At 41.1% G+C, this 20,317-nt stretch overlaps 2 protein-coding genes across 2 annotated transcripts; one reads left to right on the plus strand and one right to left on the minus strand.

The window, feature by feature from the left end:
- Positions 1-1,807: 1,807 nt before the first annotated feature.
- On the plus strand, positions 1,808-9,762 carry LOC308410866 (carbohydrate sulfotransferase 12-like). The gene is made up of 5 exons (XM_080904521.1): positions 1,808-1,997; positions 4,627-5,142; positions 5,759-5,911; positions 6,065-6,244; positions 6,634-9,762. The coding sequence occupies exons 2-5, from the start codon at positions 4,777-4,779 to the stop codon at positions 7,180-7,182; spliced, it is 1,248 nt and encodes a 415-aa protein (XP_080760647.1). The 5' UTR covers positions 1,808-1,997; positions 4,627-4,776; the 3' UTR covers positions 7,183-9,762.
- Positions 9,763-12,847: 3,085 nt separating this feature from the next.
- Positions 12,848-20,007, minus strand: c1qtnf6a (C1q and TNF related 6a). The gene is made up of 3 exons (XM_080906087.1): positions 19,900-20,007; positions 16,808-16,990; positions 12,848-15,741 (listed from the first exon to the last, which is right to left on the minus strand). The coding sequence occupies exons 2-3, from the start codon at positions 16,980-16,982 to the stop codon at positions 15,188-15,190; spliced, it is 729 nt and encodes a 242-aa protein (XP_080762213.1). The 5' UTR covers positions 16,983-16,990; positions 19,900-20,007; the 3' UTR covers positions 12,848-15,187.
- Between the last annotated feature and the right edge of the window lie 310 nt (positions 20,008-20,317).

Below are 20,317 nucleotides of genomic sequence, written 5' to 3' on the forward strand. Positions count from 1 at the left end.
TTCATTTAGCATGAAAATGATCCCAAACGCACTGCCAGTGGAGTAAAATCAAACTTGGATAGAAAAACACAGAGTGGAACACTATGAGTCATGGATTGGCCTCCCAATCATTTGCAGAGCTCAAAATTATTGAAGCAGTGTTTGATCATGTTGATGGAGAACAGAACAAAAGGCAGAAACATCCAAAGAAAAGCTTTGAATGTCCTTCATGAAGCCTGGAGAACTATTCCTGAAGACTACTTAAAGAAATGACAAGTAAGCTGCCTAAGACAGATCAGGCTGTGTTGAATAATAATTACATCTGCCGTAAAACTAACACAGCAAAAGATCATCAGCAACAGTGGAACATGGTGGTGGTAGTGTGATGGTCAGGGGCTGCTTGTCGTGATTGATGACAAGCAGCCCCTGAATGAATTCTTCTCTCTACCAGAAAATCCTGAAGGAGAACGTGCATCCATCACTTTGTGTCCTGCAGCTCAACCGTGCTTCACTTATGCAGCAGGAAAAACATGCCAGAAGGTCCGAGTTTGGGCTTAAATCCGATTGAGATGCTTTGGCATGACCTTAAACAGGCCGTTCATGCTTGAAAACCCTCCAGTGTGTCTGAATTAAAACAATTCTGCAAAGAGGAATGAGCCAAAATTCCTCCACAGTGATGTGAAAGACTCACTGGCAGATATCACAAATGCTTGATTGCAGTTTTAGCTGCCAATTGTAGCACAACCAGTTATTAGGATTAAGGGGCAATTGCTTTTTCACACAGGACCAGATAGGTTTGAACAGATTTTTTATCGAATATGAAAATCTGTTTGATGATCTGAAACATGTAATTGTAACAAATTGTAATGCAAAAAATAAAAGCTTTCTTGCAAACTACAAAGACATAAAGAGTGGCTCTAGACTTGCTCACAGGTCCACATGAAAAGAACTTCTCTTCTTTAACTCACTGAATGTTTATCATGGTGTTTTCTAAGGCTTAAAATCAGTGTCTGGATGTTTTGGGGGTTTTTAATGACCACATTTGGATTCAATCTAGTGAGAATGAGGCTGCCAGAAGGGGATTTAGAGTAAACTCTTTCATATGGATGCAGGATAATCTCCTCATCTGCGTGAAAAGACATGCTTGTGTCCACAGTAGTGATCATAACGGGCACACACTGAACATAACAAGCTCACCAGACTTTAACTCCAGTGTATTAAAAACGTATAACATACATGCACATTATAAAATGTATAGAAGGAATACATGGCTTGACATGAAAATAATCAGGATGGATGTGCCCCCACCCCTTTCTTTTTTTTTTCTTATAATCCGCATCTATCTGTTCTTAGGAGTGATGTTATATATAATCTTAGTTGTGTGTGTGCGTGTGTCCAACGTATAAATACTGCCAGAGTACAGAGTACAAGGTTATAGTACATTTATGAGAACACAGGGGCCTAGGAGCGGGGTGAAATATGTGATGCTGATTGAAAACAGATGATTTTGTGTGTGTGTGAGGGGGATGCAAAGTAAATCAGCTGCTCTGTGGGGGCTCCTTGCTACGTTGGAAGTCACAGGATGAAAAGAGTTCACAAATAACTGGATTTTAACCGCATCAGCCCGAGGCAACGGAAATAATCACTCGTACCCACGAACACATTTACTTAGGATCATTCTTAGGGTCTTATTTCGTGTGTTTGAGAGGAGGGTGACATTTAGGATTGCAGGTACAATATGTTATTTTCAGTACTCTGCTCCTGTGGGAGGTTGGGAGGGAGGGTGGAGAGGCTGTCTCCATAAATCATCCCCGAGCAGAGACACGGTATGCTGGAGCTGACCCAGAAAAGTGAATTTTTCCCTTCGTGCGCTCAATCTGCAGAAAGCTCAGCTTGTGAACTCTCGCGGTGCTTTGGGTGCTCGCGCTCCAACCAAGAGGACAAAACAAGAAAAAGCGGCTGGCAGCACAGACAGGTTCAGCTGACGCGGCGCTGGGAGCTAGTGGACACAGAGCGAGGTGAGAAATGTGTGTTTTTCCCACGTCGTTCCTGTCGTTACATAGAAATCTTTAAAGTAACGCAACGTGTCGGCTCTTATTAAGCAGCTAAACAGTTTTGCGCTGACCTTTTCTCCAACGCCGAGGACTACTTTAACACCAAGACACACCGCTAGGCACACTATCAGCCCGCCTTTGGCTTCTCTTCATTATTTCCCACGAAAAAAACCCGATAAAGGACAAACAGCTGCACGCGACGCTTTAATTAACCGAAACCCCCTCGCGGAGAGCTTTCCGGCGCGAGGAACAACCCGTTCCCGCGGAGCTGCTTTCGCGTCAAAGGCTACATTGTGTCCGGTCTGGCATCCGCTGGAGGCGGCTGCGGACAGGACGGAGTGATTTATCTGCCGCTCGGTCTACCGGCACACGGCTTTGTCTTTGGTTTACACCGGCGGGGTTACACCGGCGGGGACGTGCCGAGAAATAAAACAAACGCGAAAGAGTTTTGAAGCGACTGTTTAAATCGCTCAGAGGAAATGTTTCCAATAAGTCCGTCTAAAATCCAAAGCTTCAGCCTCCTGTCCACGGATAACAGTGCTGACTTGAATGAAAGAAATAACCACACATGTTTTTCACAAGTTTTCTTAGACTTAACCAACTTGTTTAGGCATAAAAATGAAGGAAATATAATATTAATGAACAGATTTGGGTAGTTTAAATAGCATAAGCTTCATATGTGAGTTCTTATGTGGAAATCGTGGCCTCCTTGACATTCAGTATCCAATCGAAAAGATTTGGTAAATGTACTCGTATGAATGTGAATTTCTTGTTGTGCTGTTTGAAATGCACCAAAAAAATTCCACACAAACATACAGCGCAAGAAGATGAAGAAAATCCAGCGGATTAATTATTCAACTAATAATAATAATAGTAATAATAATAGTAGTAATAATAATAAATCACAACATTTACAAAATTCACAGCAAAAACAACGCATATGAGTAACATGACTAGAAAGTAGGCAAGCTAGGAATATGAAAACATAACATAACAATACATATAAAATTAACAAATTATCAAACAAAGAAAGTTAAGTGCTGTTTCTTCTATTATTATTTAGTAATGATGATAACCCGGTGTGGCTTATTAATTTATGTGCTTCTTTGTGGCAGCACGGTTTTTTCTAATGTGCTCGATCAGTTGTGAGTTTTTTTTAAATTATTTGATAGACCTTTATATATTTCTGTGTGTCAGATCTAGACCTAGAAGTACTGTAGCTGTGGTTTCAGAAAGTGTGCCTCTGATATGTGGTGCAGCAGAAGTAAAGTGCTATGAGACAGAAATACTGATTGGGGAAAAAGAAGAAGTATGTCAGAACTGTACTTATTTAGCGGAATTAATGTACGCTCATTTAGTGACTGATGAACTTAATGCATTTGGGCTTATGATGTATATTATAGAACAGCAGTTAATTTGTTTGTGCACAGAGAAGTGCCATCTGCAGGCCGCCGAGTAGGCTGATGATGACTTTCCATGTCAATGGACACCTCTTAGCTTCAGGAAAGAGGAAATAATATGAGGACTGTTGCAGAGAGCTCCAATTTTAGACGTGCGTAGGAATGGAAAGTAACGCCCTGCGACTTTTAAACTGAACATGAAGGAGCAGATAGACTGGTGGTGGATTAAAACACATGAATTGCGGCTGAATTAAGTCACGGGGAGGACAGATCCTTTATGTATTCCATCACTTCCAGGCTGTTTTTTTCCCTGTAGCTATAGAAACAAACCCATTTTGTGCATCACTTGAAGACATAGGGCTTCAGTGTGTTTTGTACATGCAGACTACATCGTGGTCGGGTATGTAAAATATTTGGTGTTGACCTTTTTCACTGTGGGCTTTTACTTCATTACTCACTATTAACGTGTTGTGCCCTAATCAGCTGGAAAGCTGCTATGGATACAGCTGGATACTTGTGCAGTGCAAAACTTTTATGGCGTGCAGAGCCTCCTAAAATGGAAATATTTGACAACCACTCGTGATTTTACTGCAGGGAGTGGGAGTGAGGTCAGCTCCGAGCACTGACAGAGAGATTGAGTGCGCGCCTCGTCAAAAAAGCAAACTCAATAAACTGTCATGCTCGCTTGAGTTTGCTTTAGATTTCAAGTTCTTACTAATAGGAGAACCAGAATACCTTAGTAGGTTGTCATTTTACTTTAGCATCAACGTGTATGCTTTAGTAGGTTCGCTTAAATGTGGGGAAAAGTGGAAAAACAGTGAAAAGAGAGACGAAAGGAAGGGGATTATCCTATGAAAGATTTATTGTTGCATTTAAAAAAAAAAATTGTCAGATTTTTTTTTTGTCAGATACTTTGAATCTTTTCACTGTATGAAAGTAAAATCATTAGAAAGCTTCTGTCATCCAGACTGCAGTTCTGTGCTTTTTAACCAGACTTCTTTTTTGAATTTGCAAAGCAACAAAATAATTAATTTAATAAATTATTGTTTCTGTGTTAGTGTCAGAACAGGTGTTGAACCCTGTACTCCAGCTGGACATTAAAGACACGACTATGCTTTCTGTGTGTTTGTGTGTGTGTAGGTATGACACAGAGGTGAGTTTATTGATGTTTGACCCCTTCTTCTCTTGTGCAGCGCGCTCCTGCAATGCACCAGCACCACAATAAGTCTGATGCTACCACAGACTCCGTGCATCTATCGCCATGGTGAGACAGAGAGAGAGAGAGAGCGCTCCTGGACCTTGACTCTGTTGCCATGGTGACCCTGTAGCAAGCAACAGTCACCATGGGAACGTCCAGGATGTTCCGCATTTTTGTAGTCCTGGGCTCGGCCTTTATGATCCTTCTGATCATCATCTACTGGGACGATGTCGGTGCCTCCCATTTCTATTTGCACACTCCTGTCTCCCCGGGCCCCAAAGTCCCACACCCCGTTCCCCAGAAGAGGCCACAGACCTCTCGAGCCCCGTCCTTCCTGTCGGACATCGATGCCTTTGTTAACCAGTTCTTAGAGCCGGGAACTGGTGAGCCCACTGACGCTGCCCCGGCTGACACAAGCAACCAGTCAGAGAAAGCAGAGGAACGATATATACCGCGGCGGGAGTGGAAGATTCACCTGACCCCACTGGCTCCAGAGCTCCGTGACAGACAGGTTAACTCAGTTTTTATTGTTGTTAGTAGTAGTAAATGTTTACTAGTTGATTAAAAGTTTTACTGCTGGCATTTTGAGATGTCTTAGCAGGAAAAGCACAGTTGCTGCACAAAAAATGAATCATTCTGCGTGCCGGTTTCTTGCTTCTTCAATGAGATGACTTAAATAGAGTCACTTAAGTTGTTCTTATTTCCACCTGTGTGCCTTCTCCCTGCTCCAGCACATCCAAATGTCTGTCATGTAACAAAGTCCAGTGAGGAAATCTGTACTAATGAGCAGAACCTTCACATTTCTGGGCTGTGAGTAGTTGACAGGAGCAGAGCTTCTAATTGAGACAGTGTTAACCTAGTCGCAGATTTAAGAAATTCAAACTGGCATTAAAGAAAAAGAGCCTGTTATAACTATAATCACGTGTGACAGCAGTAACCTTAAAGGCACCCACAGAGGTTGATACTGTTGATACTTCTTGCTGTAGATATAATTTTGGTTAATATCCCTAAATATGTAAATGAAGGAGCAAAAGCTCCCCAGTCAGTGAGCAATGTCTGAATATGAAGTATTTATAACCTCAGTTGGTAATTGTTAATTTTCCTGTGCTTCACGAATGGAACGATAGGAGCAGAGGCGGAGGTTGCTTCAGGAGATGTGCGCCAATGACAGCATCTTATTTCATGGCAAAAACCGTTCATTTGACGACATTCCCAACAAGGAGCTGGATCATCTAATCGTGGATGACAGGCATGGCATTATCTACTGCTATGTTCCCAAGGTATGCAGACACATGCTCCTGTAAAACTTAATAAGGCACATGTAACAACGGCATACATGGTTCCCTCCTGTCAGTGGTCACACGCTCATAGACAGTGTGTATCTGCCTGTTTCACTGTGACATCTGAGTGGACAATAAACTTTCCCTTCTCAGGTAGCGTGCAGTAACTGGAAGCGCATCATGATAATTCTCAGTGAAAGCCTGCTGCAGGAGGGCGTTCCTCAGAGAGACCCCCTGGCCATCCCCAGGGACCTGGTCCACAACAGCAGCATGCACTTCACCTTCAATAAGTTCTGGAAACGTTATGGCAAGTTTGCAAGGCACCTCATGAAGGTCTGTCCAAATTTCCCACCTTCTTGTTCTCTGTATGGTAGTAAAAAAATATAATTTAACTTGGTAAATATGCTGTTGATTTATTTTTTTTATCTTTTGATGAATTTGCTTCGAGCTACCTGGAATGTGTTCTGAACCTTCTACCTCAGTTAGATGTTTATTCTGTTTTATATAAGGCCCTTCAATGTTATGGGGATGCATGACTGATCTCTCACAGAGACATTATTGATGCAACACAGGAAGATGAATACTGCTCTCTGCTCTGCTCTGTTCTTTTTTTTTTTTTTTTTTTTTTTTTTTTTTTTTTTTTTTCACCTTTACAGTTTTGAAATGCACATGTGTGTATTCAATAATTGAATGTTAAGAAAACTGTAATTTATTTTTCCCAGGTGAAGCTGAAGAAGTACACCAAGTTCCTCTTTGTGCGCGACCCTTTTGTCCGTCTCATTTCTGCCTACCGGAATAAGTTTGAGCTACCCAATGAGGACTTCTACCGACGCTTTGCGCAGGTCATGCTGCGCCGCTACGGCAACCAGCCGACGCCTCCTGCTTCTGTGGATGAAGCCTTTTCTTTGGGTATCCATCCCTCTTTCTCCCACTTCATCCAGTATCTCCTGGACCCTCAGACAGAGAAGGACATGCCCTTCAATGAGCACTGGCGGCAAGTGTATCGGCTTTGTCACCCATGTCAAATTCAGTATGACTTTGTGGGACACTTAGAGACGGCAGAGGAAGATGCTGAGCACTTGCTGCGACTGCTGCGGGTAGACAACGTGGTGGAGTTTCCCACCTCCAGCAGGAACCTTACAGCCAGCAGCTGGGAGTCGGACTGGTTCAGCACAGTTCCAGTAGAGGCACGCAGGGAACTGTACAAGCTGTACGGACCTGACTTCAGGCTGTTTGGATACGAGAAACCAGACTCACTCATCAATGAGTGACTCGTGATTCTACTGAGCTGATGAAGCCACGCAGACAAGATGTGTTTTTGTTTTTTTTATTAAATGTTGACCCCAACCACAGTGACACATCCCTCCTTCTTCTGGGTTGTGCAGATGTTTTCTCCAGTGTTGCTTATGCTAAACTAAACGTCTAGACACTCAATCTTCTGAGGAAGCACACTAATGAGTCAAAGCCATTATCAGTTATGGTTTTTCTCAACAAAGCTAACAAGAAGCACAGAGGTTAGACATGAACAAACGGATAAAGTGTGTTCAGTGTAGTCCTTAAAGAGGACCTATTGTGTTCTCTCCTTATTTTCTTTCATATATGTGCTGTTACAGTGGTGGATGCTGATACGAAACGTGGCCAAAGTTTCAAACCCTTTTCAAGCCCTAATGTTTAATTTCAAACTGTGTTTTTTGTCTCTTTTTCCTACTCTTGAATCTGAATGACATCAGTGGGAGCAGCTATTCCTAATGTTGGTTGTCTCATAGCCAGCTGCTCCACCCCTCTGCTGCTCGAACCTCCTGTCTACAAAGGGCAAAACCAATCAGAAGAAGAAAGCTGGCTTAAAGGGAGGTGAAAGGAGGTGAACAGCAGATGAGCTGAGGTTCTTCACCGAGGCCCAGTTTTTTTTTTTGTTTTTTTTGTTTAAACTCTGATTCGTGCGTAGTTGTGGCAGTAACATGTCCCCTTTAATTCAAAACTCCATGCTGCGTGTGCTGCAGTCTCATCTTTGATGTCCCCTTCATGCCTGCCATTTGTGGCCACAGTTGTGTTGTGACTAACTGTGATGATCAGAGAGGCTTCTGTAGTGCGACGTTTGAAAGATCCCACCTCTGCGGGGGCACGGAAACCATGCTCGTTGTGATGCTAGCACGGCTGCAGCAGTTTTGGAAATTTTGGCCTGCTTTAAAAAAAAAAAAAAAAGTCTGCTTGCTTAGTTTTAATTGTAGTTCCTTTAATTGTAGGTCAGCTTATTTATTTCACATTGTAAAAGTGCAACGTTTATGTTAAGCATGAAAGGGATTTTTCTGTTGAAAATGCATACTAATGACAGTTCAGTTATACCTCATACACGGACATGAAGAATATGTTCATGTTGCTAACTCTTACAGAGAAAACCCTGCTGCTTTTTCACACCTGGAACATTTGCATGGCCCATTAAATGATACCAACAGTTTATTCTGACAACATTTTAGCTGCTTGCTTTATTTTAGCAGTTTCAAAGCATGATGTAGCCTCATCGTACAGAAGCACAGCAGCTCCATTAGGCAGCACAGCAGGCAGATTAGTGGGATTTTAAAATATAAATCCCTGGTGTGAGGATTTTTTTTTTTGGTCTTCATAGTTGTACTTGTTCAAACGTGCCTCTGTGTATTTAAACAGTTTGTAAAGGGAACATTTTCTTTTGTTTCATGTTGTTGCCATCAACACTTGCTTGGTGTTTCCATGCACAGTGTACAGTTTTTAACACTTAATTATGCTGGGTAACCCTGAAGACTGCAACAGTGCCATAAAAGGCTGATGGGGTTGACGGGGGTAACCGGGGTGGTGTGGACACCCAACTTTGTGAACACGAGGCAACTTAGGAATTTCAAATTGATGCCATAGGTGATAACTGACCTCTTCTAAGGTCAGAGGTCAAGTTCTGAAAATCTTGTGAATGTGATAACTGAAGGAGGATACCATAGGTGCATCTAATAGGAGGCTGAGGGGGAGCATTGATAGGCAGTAATTTATTTACATTTTTTAAAATCTAAGGGCAGAATTTTCATGGGATGCATTGTTTTTGTAGCAAATGAGCTGAGCACATTATATGAAGCCAGCAAAACACAGTTTTCAGTTGTGCAACGCTACTGCGCTGCTGTGAGATGCATCGAGTTGGTTTGATGATAACATCAAAGTACAACTGTAACGTATAATGAGGCTATACTCGGCGCTAGCTGAAGGGCGAAGGCGTGAACACGGTTAGAGTCGGAGCTTCGCAGCATGAGGCTGGGTCAATTTTAAGGGAGAAAAGTGCAAAGGGAAGACAGTGCCTTTGGTTGCAAAAGTTTACACAGCAAAAAAAAAAAAGTATTTTTGTAGGACTTAATTTTTACTTAAATCCAAATACAGTAAGAGCTGTATGAAGCCACAGCAAAGTATGTTTGACGTGCTGGCCTGTGTTTATCGTGTGCAATCATCATTTGGGGGGGGGGAAAAGGAAACACAGGAGCCCTTTTGGAGAACCGTAAATGTCTTTATGTGTGAATTTGTATGAATTTGTTTCTCCAGCGTGCCTGTGTTTGGTTCAGACTGTATGTGAGGTCATGCTCTGTCCGACATTATTCTGCACGTTCTTATGTGTGTGCACTCACAAACACACACACTGAGTCAGTGTCGTTTCAATGCTTTTTGGTTTGTTTTGTGCAACTGTGGGGTGTTGTTACTGTAAAAAACAACAACAAAATAATTAAAAATCTAATGTCATCTCAACATCATTGTTCTAAATATACAAAAAAAAGCTTGTTTGTATGAAGATAATGGAAAAAAACTGCATTTCAACCTTACTCGTGTTTTTTTTTTTTTTTTTTTTTTGCAAGTCAGTCATCTTTAACAAAAACAAACTTCTGTTCTTTGGTCTTTTTTTATGTGAGTGTTCACATTCATTCAGTTAAAAATGATATTTTTCATTTCTGTGAAAGTGCAAAGAATTGACTTTTATTTATTGGCAGAAATAAAAATCATGAATAAATGCTGCTTTCTTTTTTCAACGGGAGCCTTGAACACTTTGTTTACACGGCAGTGCAAAAACCATAGCGTACTTCATCTCAACTGATGTTAAAAACACAAATGTCATATTTGAACTTGATGGCACATTTTAGAAGTATTCATGTAGCTGGAATTCAGAGAAATAATGTTGCGGGGCAGGAAAGGTTAATCTGCTCTTCTTTAGTGTGATTATGTGCAATGCTAACATTAATCTACCAGACTGCGAAAGGTTACACAATGTAAAACACAACTATCACTTTGAATGAGAGCTGAGAATCGTGGTGAAAAACACATGGCTTGTAAGAGAATAACAGGAAACCAGTGCAGCCCACAAAAATGTTAACAGGAAATGCTGACCGTGTCTCCAGTGTGAACACTTCAGCTCGCCACTTGCTTTAGTTTGTTTGTGCTTGTATATGTTTGTGATTCATATCACAGGTGGGACAAGCACCTCTACTTTTATTCCTCAAGGTGTCAGTGTGGACAAGTTTATCACCATCTTCCAGTCATTTTGTTGTGGCTGCCAGTGCTGATCTGGGCACCTATATACTAGAGCAAACCTAAATATTCGTGGCTTTAGTTCAAACTGAAAAGACAAAAGTGTACCATAAACATGGCATGTCTTAAATATGCTTCCTGATTATGCCCAGTAGATTATGTCAGGCAGATAAGGTGCTGTGATGTATGTGTGATTGGCTGGAAACCCACCTTGATGATATACCCTGACAACAAATCAACAAATCTAAGTTTAATGATGCAGGTTCCAGCTGAAGGACTGACCCTAGGGACACATGATGGTAATGTGAACAAGTGAATGGCAGAAAATAAATAGTTTAGATGAGTAGAAACAAATGAACAATAACCCGTTTTCTGCTTCTTTCATTTATTTTATATAACTCATGTCAGTCTGTGGGGACTGACATGAGTGGACATGAAATAAGACGGTCTCACAGTGAGAATTACATTGAACATGTGTCCAAAAAGACGTTCTTATCATTATTGTTGCTGACTACTATAAACAACATTCACTTTTTATTCCAGTCACGGAATAACCAAAGCTGGATAAGCAGTCACTGCTGTTAGATCATCAACGGCACGACCTTAAAGGTGGAACAGACTGTATATAAAAGATGGATGTAACCCCCATGACGTCACCCATGGTGAGTGAGGGTCATGCTGCGTTCCATTTGTCTCAGAAGTGAGAACTGGGAGTGATTTGACACAAGTGTGGAAAAACAGCACAACACCTGCTTTTGCTCTTCAAAACATCGCTGCAGTGCTTTCATGGATATTGGCTGGTCAGTGCTCTATGTATGGCTTATTTAGCGAGTCACAAATACACAACAGTGTATACACAACTTCAAATGGAGCGCACTGTTAGATTTAACCATGAAACTGAGGCCCACGGCACGCTCACTGCCTTATGACTTGTGAGTCGTGAGCAGAGATGGGCAGTAACGCGTTACTGTAATCTGATTACTTTTTTCAAGTAAGGAGTAAAGTAAGGGATTACTATTGCAACAACGGTAATTAGATTACCGTTACTTTCCCGTAGGAACGCTGCGTTACTGCGTTACTAAAACCGTGATTTTTTTGCGAGAATGTCTCATGACAGTGACGTAAGCGAGTGCGACGTTCGTGACAACAGCTGTGTGCAGATCAACAGTGGATCATGTATCGAGTGCGGGAGAGAGTATGAGCGTGCAGCGTTTAAAGCGAGGAAGCACTGACCTTACTTTGAGTTTGATTCCATAAAAAGTGACAAAAACATTAGCGTCCGTTGTGCGTGGGAAGAAAACTTTTTACAGCGAAAAAACACCCTAAACAAGCACCGAGTGCGCTACGGCATAATGGGAAACTCACAGAGAAACTCACGGATTCTTCAACTGACCGCTGCGGCACACCTGCACCAGAGCACACCTCCGCCTGCCCCACTCCTGCTTTACAGGTGAAAATAGAGCAACAGGACCGCTAGTCTTTGACTTTATTTATTTTCTGCTGTGTTTTACTTGCATCTATTTGAAAGACTGAGTGTAAACACAAAAAATATTTTATTTTATGTGCTGGAATGTGCAGAAAATAGGTTTAAATGTTAAACTAATTTCTTCAAGTTAGAGAATGTTGCATATAATTTCATTTTTGCTTGATGCATAAAGTTAAAAGATTAACACTGATAAAACAAGTTTAAAAAAAAGAGACTTTTCCATTTGATTACATTTTGTATGATGGATTATGCAGAAAAAGTAGAATTGGGCTGAAAAGGGCAGAAGTAATCAGTAAAGTAACTGGATTACTTTTTGGGGGAAGTAATCAGTAATTAGTTACTGATTACTTTTTTCAAGTAACTTGACCAACACTGGTCGTGAGTATACGCTGATTTATCCTGTTTTGTGACTCTAATAATAGTCATATTTACAACGTGAACCCAACTGTGACCTGAAATTAGTAACTGAGCACATAAAGTCATAATGAAAATGTTTATTCTCGTCACAGGGAAAGGAAAGTAACATTACTTATTTTTCTTTTAACAGCCTGATAAGTCTCCCCCTGCTGGCCATTAGAAAGAATGCAGGTTTAAAGCAATACGGCAATGGCTCACTTTTTAGTGTATACAGTTTAATTAATGCTTCATTCTCAAATATTACATTATGTATCAATGTTTGGAGTGCTTTTAATATTCAGATTAGTATTTGTGTTTTGTGCTGCATTAAGCTCTGCAGTCCAGAGGGCAGCGTAGTTTCATTTTCCTTCACAGCTTTAGTGACATAACTTTGTCGGGTTGTGTGTCTGCACTTCCCTTGTAATATCTAACGAATGCTATCAGGGAATTTCCTCAAACTGACACAAATGTTTATGTGGAATCCAGGACGATTTAAAAAGTTTTTAGTGGTTAGAAGTGAAGGTTTACTCAGATGAAATGATGACATCATAAAGGTTAAACATCGCAGTTTTGCAACAAAAAGACTTTTCTGGCTGTTATTTATCTGTTATTAATGCACGACTCAGGATTAGAAGGTGAGAGTTATTCATTTGCTGTCGTCTGGAGAATCAGTTTTCTCACTCGTTAGAGTGTCGAGTCATTTTAAACTATGACTGCCAGAGCTTAGCTATTTGTGTTTTTAATTTATTGGTTTTGCATGCATAAAAGATTAAAGTTAGCTGAAGATGTAAATCTTAGAAGGAAAGGAGAATACTTTGTAAAATATACATTTCCAAAACCCAAATTCAGCAGGAGTTCAGTTAGCACCGTGTTTTAGCAAAACTCACTAACAGCAAATCTTCCCAGTGAATGTCATATAAAATGCTTCTGAACACCAAATACAGATAATTTTTCATGTTAAATAAACAGATTGAGCCTGCATCTTTGTAAAGTTCATGCTTTGTTTAATGCATCTAGTTTTACACATCAGGGGCAGGAGTGATGGATTCCAAACCAAGACTTATTTGATATTTGATGGTTTAAAAACATGTCTGTGATTGAGAAACACAATGAAACTGCTTTGTGGGTTATAAAATGTTATATAATGCAAATTTTTCTTTTTTCTTTTTACTGTGGGGTTCATAAGAATATATTTACCTCTCTCATTTGGCAAATATGAAACTACAGCTGCCAGCTTAGCTCAGCACAGTGGAAACAGTCCCCCCACCTTTAGGTAAGGGTAACAGAATCTGCCCACAGTCACCTGTAAAGCTAACTAATGTGCATGTTTCACATTTGTGAGAGCTAAGACTAAGCACCATCTCTTACAGGCAGGTGTGGGCAGTCATTTTTTTCCCTTTATGAGCACAGCTGAAAGCAATGAATCTGTTTGATTGACGCTGGATCAGTATAAGAGTCGTTGGTGCAAGGAGGTGATGCGACTGATCGTCTTGGTTTTCCAAAGTCAGACTGACTTTGGCTTTGAGCCCCCGGCTGAAGAAAAGAAGGGCTTATGTTACACTCCTGTCAGAAGCTCAAAGCAGACCCTGCAACCGTATCCTGTGATACCTGTTGAAATGTGAATCTAATCTAAAGACAGATTTCAGGGCCTAGGCTATTGCACACCTATTGTTTGATGTATCCTGTTTTAAATGGTTTTATTTTTTCCTCCCTGAGATAAAGATATTTAATTCAAGTTTTTCTTTTTCTTTTTAATAGTGATACAGAGCATTGCCCTTGTAGATACCAATCTGGTGTGGTTTTAGGGTTGCCAAACCCTGTTTTTTTCTTTGCTTTTTTTGGTTCTAGACCGGCGATATCAAACTCATTCTATTGAGCCACATGCAGCCCGCTTTGATCTTTGGGTCAAAGCGGTCAAACGACATAATAATTGTGTAAAATGACACAAAATTTGACGATAGTTCATTGCACACACTGTCCTATAATTATTGTTATTCATTTAGAGTGGACTTAGTGGAACAACAGGAACGTTTCCTGTCATTTAATTGTTTATCTGTTAGTTAAAAACTTTTCTTATTGATAAAGACTGCCCACCCCCATTGCCAGTCTTTATCAATAAGAAAAGCTGTAAAACTTATGGAAATACAGTTAAAAGTTAAATATTTATGCACTCCTTACATTTACTAAAGCCGTCCAGTGGGCCGGAATCGAGTCTTCGCTGGGCTGATTCTGGCCCCAGAGCCTTATGTTTGACTAGACAGTGGAAGTGCTGCAGAGAGCTGGTGTGGTTTTTCTCACTGCTTCTTGCATGCAGTGCAGTAGATCTAAGCGGTAGAGGCCACTTGAGACTTCTTGACAGATCTCGCTGTTTTTTCTGTGCAGTTGACGTGTGAACATGTGGTGATTGTTTTTTTTATACTTACTGCAGAAAGCACACTGCCCATTTTATTTAGTTAGGCCACTCACTGCTGTGCAGTATTTAAATTATTTAATATTTAACTCATTATTTGTTGATTTCGTTAAATGTATTGTTTTGTCTTCTTAAATCGGTGACGACTTCATATTTTCTTAATATTAATATTGAAATTTTGAATCTGAATGCGCGTGTATGGCTCTTCTTGAACCTAAAATTAGTATAAATTTATACTAGTAAAACAAATGTTTTAACTTTATACTATTAACAAAGTGTCATTGGGTTTTACAGTGTTGTGTGGATTTTTTTCAGCCCACCAGTGAAATCTGGTAAAGCTAGGAGTCTTTCTTTTTATATAAACATTTTGATCTTGTTGAGTATGTGTTTATCTACAAGGACAGTTTTGTGGTAAATTGCTTTCGAGCTCGACCGGGTACAGTAATACTCGGCCGATTCATTCCTTCTCTTCACTGGGCTTGATGAGGTATCCACTGAACGTTATGTAGATATCTACATCGTCACTGTAAATGGCGTTCTCTCTCTCCCTCTTGTACAGGCGGACCCACACCTCATCGTTCAGCTCCAGCTCCAGCATCAGGCTCTGACTCTGCATGATTGAGCGGTCGCTGGGCTGAGCGTACACAATCGCCCGCTCTGTGTCGTTCTGCATTATGTGGAGGTACGTCTCCTTGAAGTTCCACGTGTGGATGTTGACGTTGAAGAAGTAGATGCCTGGGATGTGGCAGACGAACGTTCCCTTGAACATGTTGAAGTGGTCGTCGAGGTTAACGAAGACCGTGTCGAACACAAGTGCCTGATAGGAGTCCAGGCTGTGAAGGGATTTTCGACGGCCAACGGAGAAAGCAGAGTACTGGACTTTGCAGGGGTCTCCTGGGAGACCAGCCTGACCCTTAGAGCCTTTTGATCCCGATGGCCCAATAGAGCCTGGAGGTCCTTCAAGTCCAGCTTTGCCTGGTGTGCCTCTCTCACCACGGTCTCCTTTGTCACCTAAAGTGAAAATAATTACACGACAGTATGAGATCATTTTTAAAAAGTCCAAAACCCAGAACAGTCGTTTGATCCTGTTTGAAACTCTACCCATAGATGGTAGAATCATGCCCTTCAGAAAAATGGTGAGGATGAATTTAGCAAATAACATGTGTGATACTGTCATGTCACCAAGGAATGCTTCCAGCACCTTGCTGAATCTGTGTCATGAAGAATTAAAGCAGTTCTGAAGGGAAAAGGGCAAACCAGTATGAACCTGGTGGCCAGTGAAGTTGAAGCAGAGCTTTTAACATGAATGCCGTTGGGGGGGGGGGGGGAATTGAACTAAAAGTACATATAAGAAAACTGTCATCTTGCAAATGAAAGAGCTTTGCAAAGAAAGCTGGTCTAAAATTGTCTTTGAGGCTGTCGGATAATCATCCAAAACCTGCAATATGTTCTGTGAGTGGTGTGATGCTTCCTTCTGATGCCAATGACCAGCTTGCTTTATCATAACAAAGAGCATCATGTTAGCTGATGTCTGTGCTTGAAAAAATAAAAACAAACAAAAAACAGGTAACTGGATTTATTTAAGTTTTTGAAGACTTTTCACCTCTAATCTAAAAACTATATTTGCTGATATTTTTTGTTGAATAAAGTATTGAAATAAATAGTTTTCCCTCGCCGTCCATCATCTTTATCTATAGTCTCAAACACGACCAAATACTTCAGCACAGCCATACTTTCTGTTTTTGCACATTATACAGTGTAGAAACACTGGGCCTGTTGTGTTGTCTTTGGCTCGGTTGTCCAATGACCTGCATGGCTTCATAAACATGTTGCCTTCACTCTTTTTTTGTTGCCATAAATTCCATCCCAACATAACTCTTTATAAAACAAGACCTCTCCTTAAATTTCAAATACACATGTGTTTAAAAGTGTTTTTCCCCCCAAAATTCTGGCTTTATTGTGAAAACCTGTGAGTCTGCAGATGTTCTACTACATATATTACACAGGTTCACACAGAAAAATGATTTGGTGCTTGGTGACTTGACTTGACCTCAGATGGCTGCTATAGATGTGTTACCTTTCAGAATGGTCATGTTGATATATGTGCGGACCTCAGGGGCATAACTACTTGGCTGGGCGCCGCTGCCCTCTGCTGGCTCCAGGTGATCACAGCAGTGTCTGCAGGGGACTGGAGGAGGCACCGTGGCCACCAGGCAGGACAAGGACAGGAGCAGGAGGAGGATGCCCGACATGGCTGTAACTAAGGTGAGAGCAGAGAGTTAATATCTGCTGAAAAGGGACTCGAGAGACTTTTCTATATTATCTGGAATTTGTGTGTCATCATCCTGGTGGTGTCCTGGTGACACTCACTGTAGCAGAGTTTCATCATCCAGTTTCCCAGACGTATGTTAAGTCTGCTTGTTGGCTCAGACTCAGCAAAGACCTTCAGCGAGAAAGGTTTCTAATCCTGGATTATTCCACGTCTGGGAACTTGAGCCTGCACTTCTAGCTGTCTTTTTACTTTCTGAACGCGATAAGTCGCACAAAGCATGTAAGATAAAGTCATGAAACTTTACCAGTTTGTAGCTGAAATCAAAATGAAACCCAAGTGGTGTAATCACATAGCGAGATGGCCTATATGTGGGATGTCAGTTGTTGGACAGCTGCTTTGAAAGTGAGATAATGATGTCAGAAGCTGGAAAAAGAAAGAGGAATCTGAAGCAGTGAGCCAGCAAAAACATGCATCAACCTGGGAAGAAAAATCAGGAGACTGGAACTGTGGAAAAAAAAATCAAGTAAAGCTTTTTGTTTTTTTCAAGACAGTCAGTAAGTTTGAATCTGGACTGCAAGAACCATAAATCGTTTGAAAAATGACCCTGGGCTTTTTTTGTTTTCAGATAGCAAACTCTGGAGAACTGGGGGATAGGTGATGGCCGTCTGCCAGACTCTCTGTGTTCAGAACAGGGTGTACTGCTGTGTTTATAGGACAGCTCGGTCCATAACCACAGTTGCATCCTTTACACACAGGTGGCTGCTCAGCTAAAGACCACGAACGCAACCTTTGCACGCTCTTAAAAATAACTTGCTCTTGTTGTTTTGCTATAATCAAGAGAAGAAACAAAGTAAGAGCCACCATGAAACAAAGTAAGTCTGTAATGCGCCTTAGCAGATATGAAATGCCGGTATCCACCTTCACAGCGGCCGATATTTTCCGAATGTTTACTTGGCACCCTCAGGAAAGGGTTCTCGTGTAACGCTGTATCACATCGTACGGGTTTTCCTGAAATGTTACATTCACATTTATTTGCATATTTCTATGGGACATTACTCTTAATAATCATAGGGGCAAAATAGAGGCGCAACCACAGAGTACTTGAGAAATGCCATCAAAACATCAGGACACTATCAGATGCAGAGTCAAAATTGTGTATAAAATGCATGTTTTTAAGGTGAAGACTTGGATTAAGACTTCACAACAAAAACAGGATTTTTGTAAACGGAACTAATAATTTGAAAATGCTATTTAACCCCCCCCCAATTATTTATTTATGTTTTTGCCTTGAATTAATCCTGATAAGGACTTAGTTTTCAGGATTCAGCTGTGTCTAACTCTCTCTCCTTTTCTTTGACAGTCCATTTCAAAGGGACACTTTCCTAAATGAGAGAAGCAGGAGGTTTTCTGTGTCTGAGTCATATTTTAGCACTTATGTGTCCACCTTTGTGCTACAGACAGCTCTGAGAGGGTTTGAATGGTTGAGTTGCAGTTGATTAAACTAAAGGTCATCTTTTTTTGTTCACCAAATCCAAAAAGTAACAGAGTCCAAGGGTAAAATGATGAAAACACAAGAAGAAAAGAAGCAAAAGAACACGGAGAACAAAACAGGAACAAAAACTGATGACACGACAAGAGCAATAAGAAGGACAGGGCTATTTATACACCGAGGACTAATTGGGAGAAGGTAAAGAGGGGAGGGGAATGAGACGCAAGTTAATGTAATCAAGACAACCAGGACAAACTGGAAGTTTCAGCCAAAACAAGATGACTCACTCCAAACATGAGACAAGCAAACACTGGAGGACAAAAGTTAGCACAGAAAGATGAGCCAGAGGGTGGGGATGGCAGAGAAACACCAAGGACACTCAAAGTACCCCTAATAAAGATCAAGAGCAGAAGCAAAAATAAAGAATAGAGAATGAAAAGCAGGAATGAAAAGTCCAAACACAAAAATCAAAGCACAACAATAACAGGATAACCTGAACTCAAATATATTTAGGGAGAATTCAAAATCCAGAACAAACACGATGAGGAAAATCCTCTCAGACCACCTCTGTGAGCAGTCTAATAAAACCGATAAAAACCATCCCCATGGTGTGAGGTCAGCTGACTTCAGGAGTTCTAACAATAAAACTATGACTCCATCCTACAGTTCGTCTGTCTGAGGTGCAGAAAGCACCATATGCTTGGAGCAATTCATAGTTACGTAACGCTAATCAGGGGTTGGATTTAGCGCTATGTGGGTAAATGTGCACTGTTTTGCAGATCTTTAGGAGTCTCACATAAATTCTGCTGATCTGCTGCTTCAAATTAAATAAAGTAGAAAGCAACAAAAAACAAAACAAACGCTCCTTTCCCAGGTTACAGGTTACATTATTGGTCATTTGTGCTTAAACTTGAATTTATAATAATTGATTGTGATTATAGATTGATGATTCCCCCCACCCACCCTCACCCCGACTGCCTGAATGGTGTTTTCTTCCTTTCTCACAGTGGAAATGTGCTGCTTGCTTGTATTTGGGTCCTTCTGGGATTTACCCAGATGTTTGACATGGCTCACGCTCTGACCAAGGGTATTACATAAGATTTTCTCTTTTTTTCTTTCTTGCGGAAATCTCTACTTGAACTGGAAACTTGTAAATCAAACGGGATTTTCTCCTAATATCACGATGAAAGGCATGTTTACATACCGATGCTTCTTATTTCATAGCATCCATAAGTACATGCAGTTATTATGCTGGCTGTGTAGTCCACACTGCAGCATTATACAAGTTAAAGCCAAACTGTAGTTAGTGAAGCCTCCGTGCTTTCTAGCAGACTGTCATGCATCACAATCTCACATCACCGCCACAGCGCTCCCATGCAGCCGACTGATCTCTATCTGAATGACTCACCTCATTCACGTCTGCACTGCCGCTTCACACCGCTCAGAAGACGGGGACGGAGGAGGGGGAAAGTCCTGAGTCAGCAGCTCCCTCCCTCCTTCTCTCTCTCTGTCTGGACCTCTTTGTGAATTAGATGTGAAAAGTTTCCTATAGAAAGGAAGTCCTTCTTTTCTCCCTGACCCCTCCTTCGTGGAGCAAGTATCAGTCCGTTCATCTGACAGTAAAAGATGCTCAGTGATCCGGATCTGAGTTTTTTCCCCCCCTGAAACATAAAACTGATGAACATGTGAAGCACCTAAAGCCTTTCATTTGCTCAGAGTTGTATCCCCAATCTGCCAGATGCTAATTAGGATCAAACAACACGCCTTGTTAAAGTTTAGCAGCACAACTTAATGATGATAATACCACCAGCAGCAGCTGGTATGTT

The sequence above is a fragment of the Rhamphochromis sp. 'chilingali' genome (assembly GCF_963969265.1).
Source record: "Rhamphochromis sp. 'chilingali' genome assembly, chromosome: 15".
Taxonomy (NCBI): Eukaryota; Metazoa; Chordata; class Actinopteri; order Cichliformes; family Cichlidae; genus Rhamphochromis; species Rhamphochromis sp. 'chilingali'.

Bases quoted from the DNA above. Each gene is read 5' to 3' on its own strand.
- c1qtnf6a (XM_080906087.1), bottom strand. From the start codon at position 16,982: ATGTCGGGCATCCTCCTCCTGCTCCTGTCCTTGTCCTGCCTGGTGGCC. The intron at 15,742-16,807 runs GTAACACATCTA...TTTTCACTTTAG, and splicing joins CAACATGACCATTCTGAAAG to GTGACAAAGGAGACCGTGGT.
- LOC308410866 (XM_080904521.1), top strand. From the start codon at position 4,777: ATGGGAACGTCCAGGATGTTCCGCATTTTTGTAGTCCTGGGCTCGGCC. The intron at 5,912-6,064 runs GTATGCAGACAC...TTCCCTTCTCAG, and splicing joins TCTACTGCTATGTTCCCAAG to GTAGCGTGCAGTAACTGGAA. The intron at 6,245-6,633 runs GTCTGTCCAAAT...TATTTTTCCCAG, and splicing joins TTGCAAGGCACCTCATGAAG to GTGAAGCTGAAGAAGTACAC.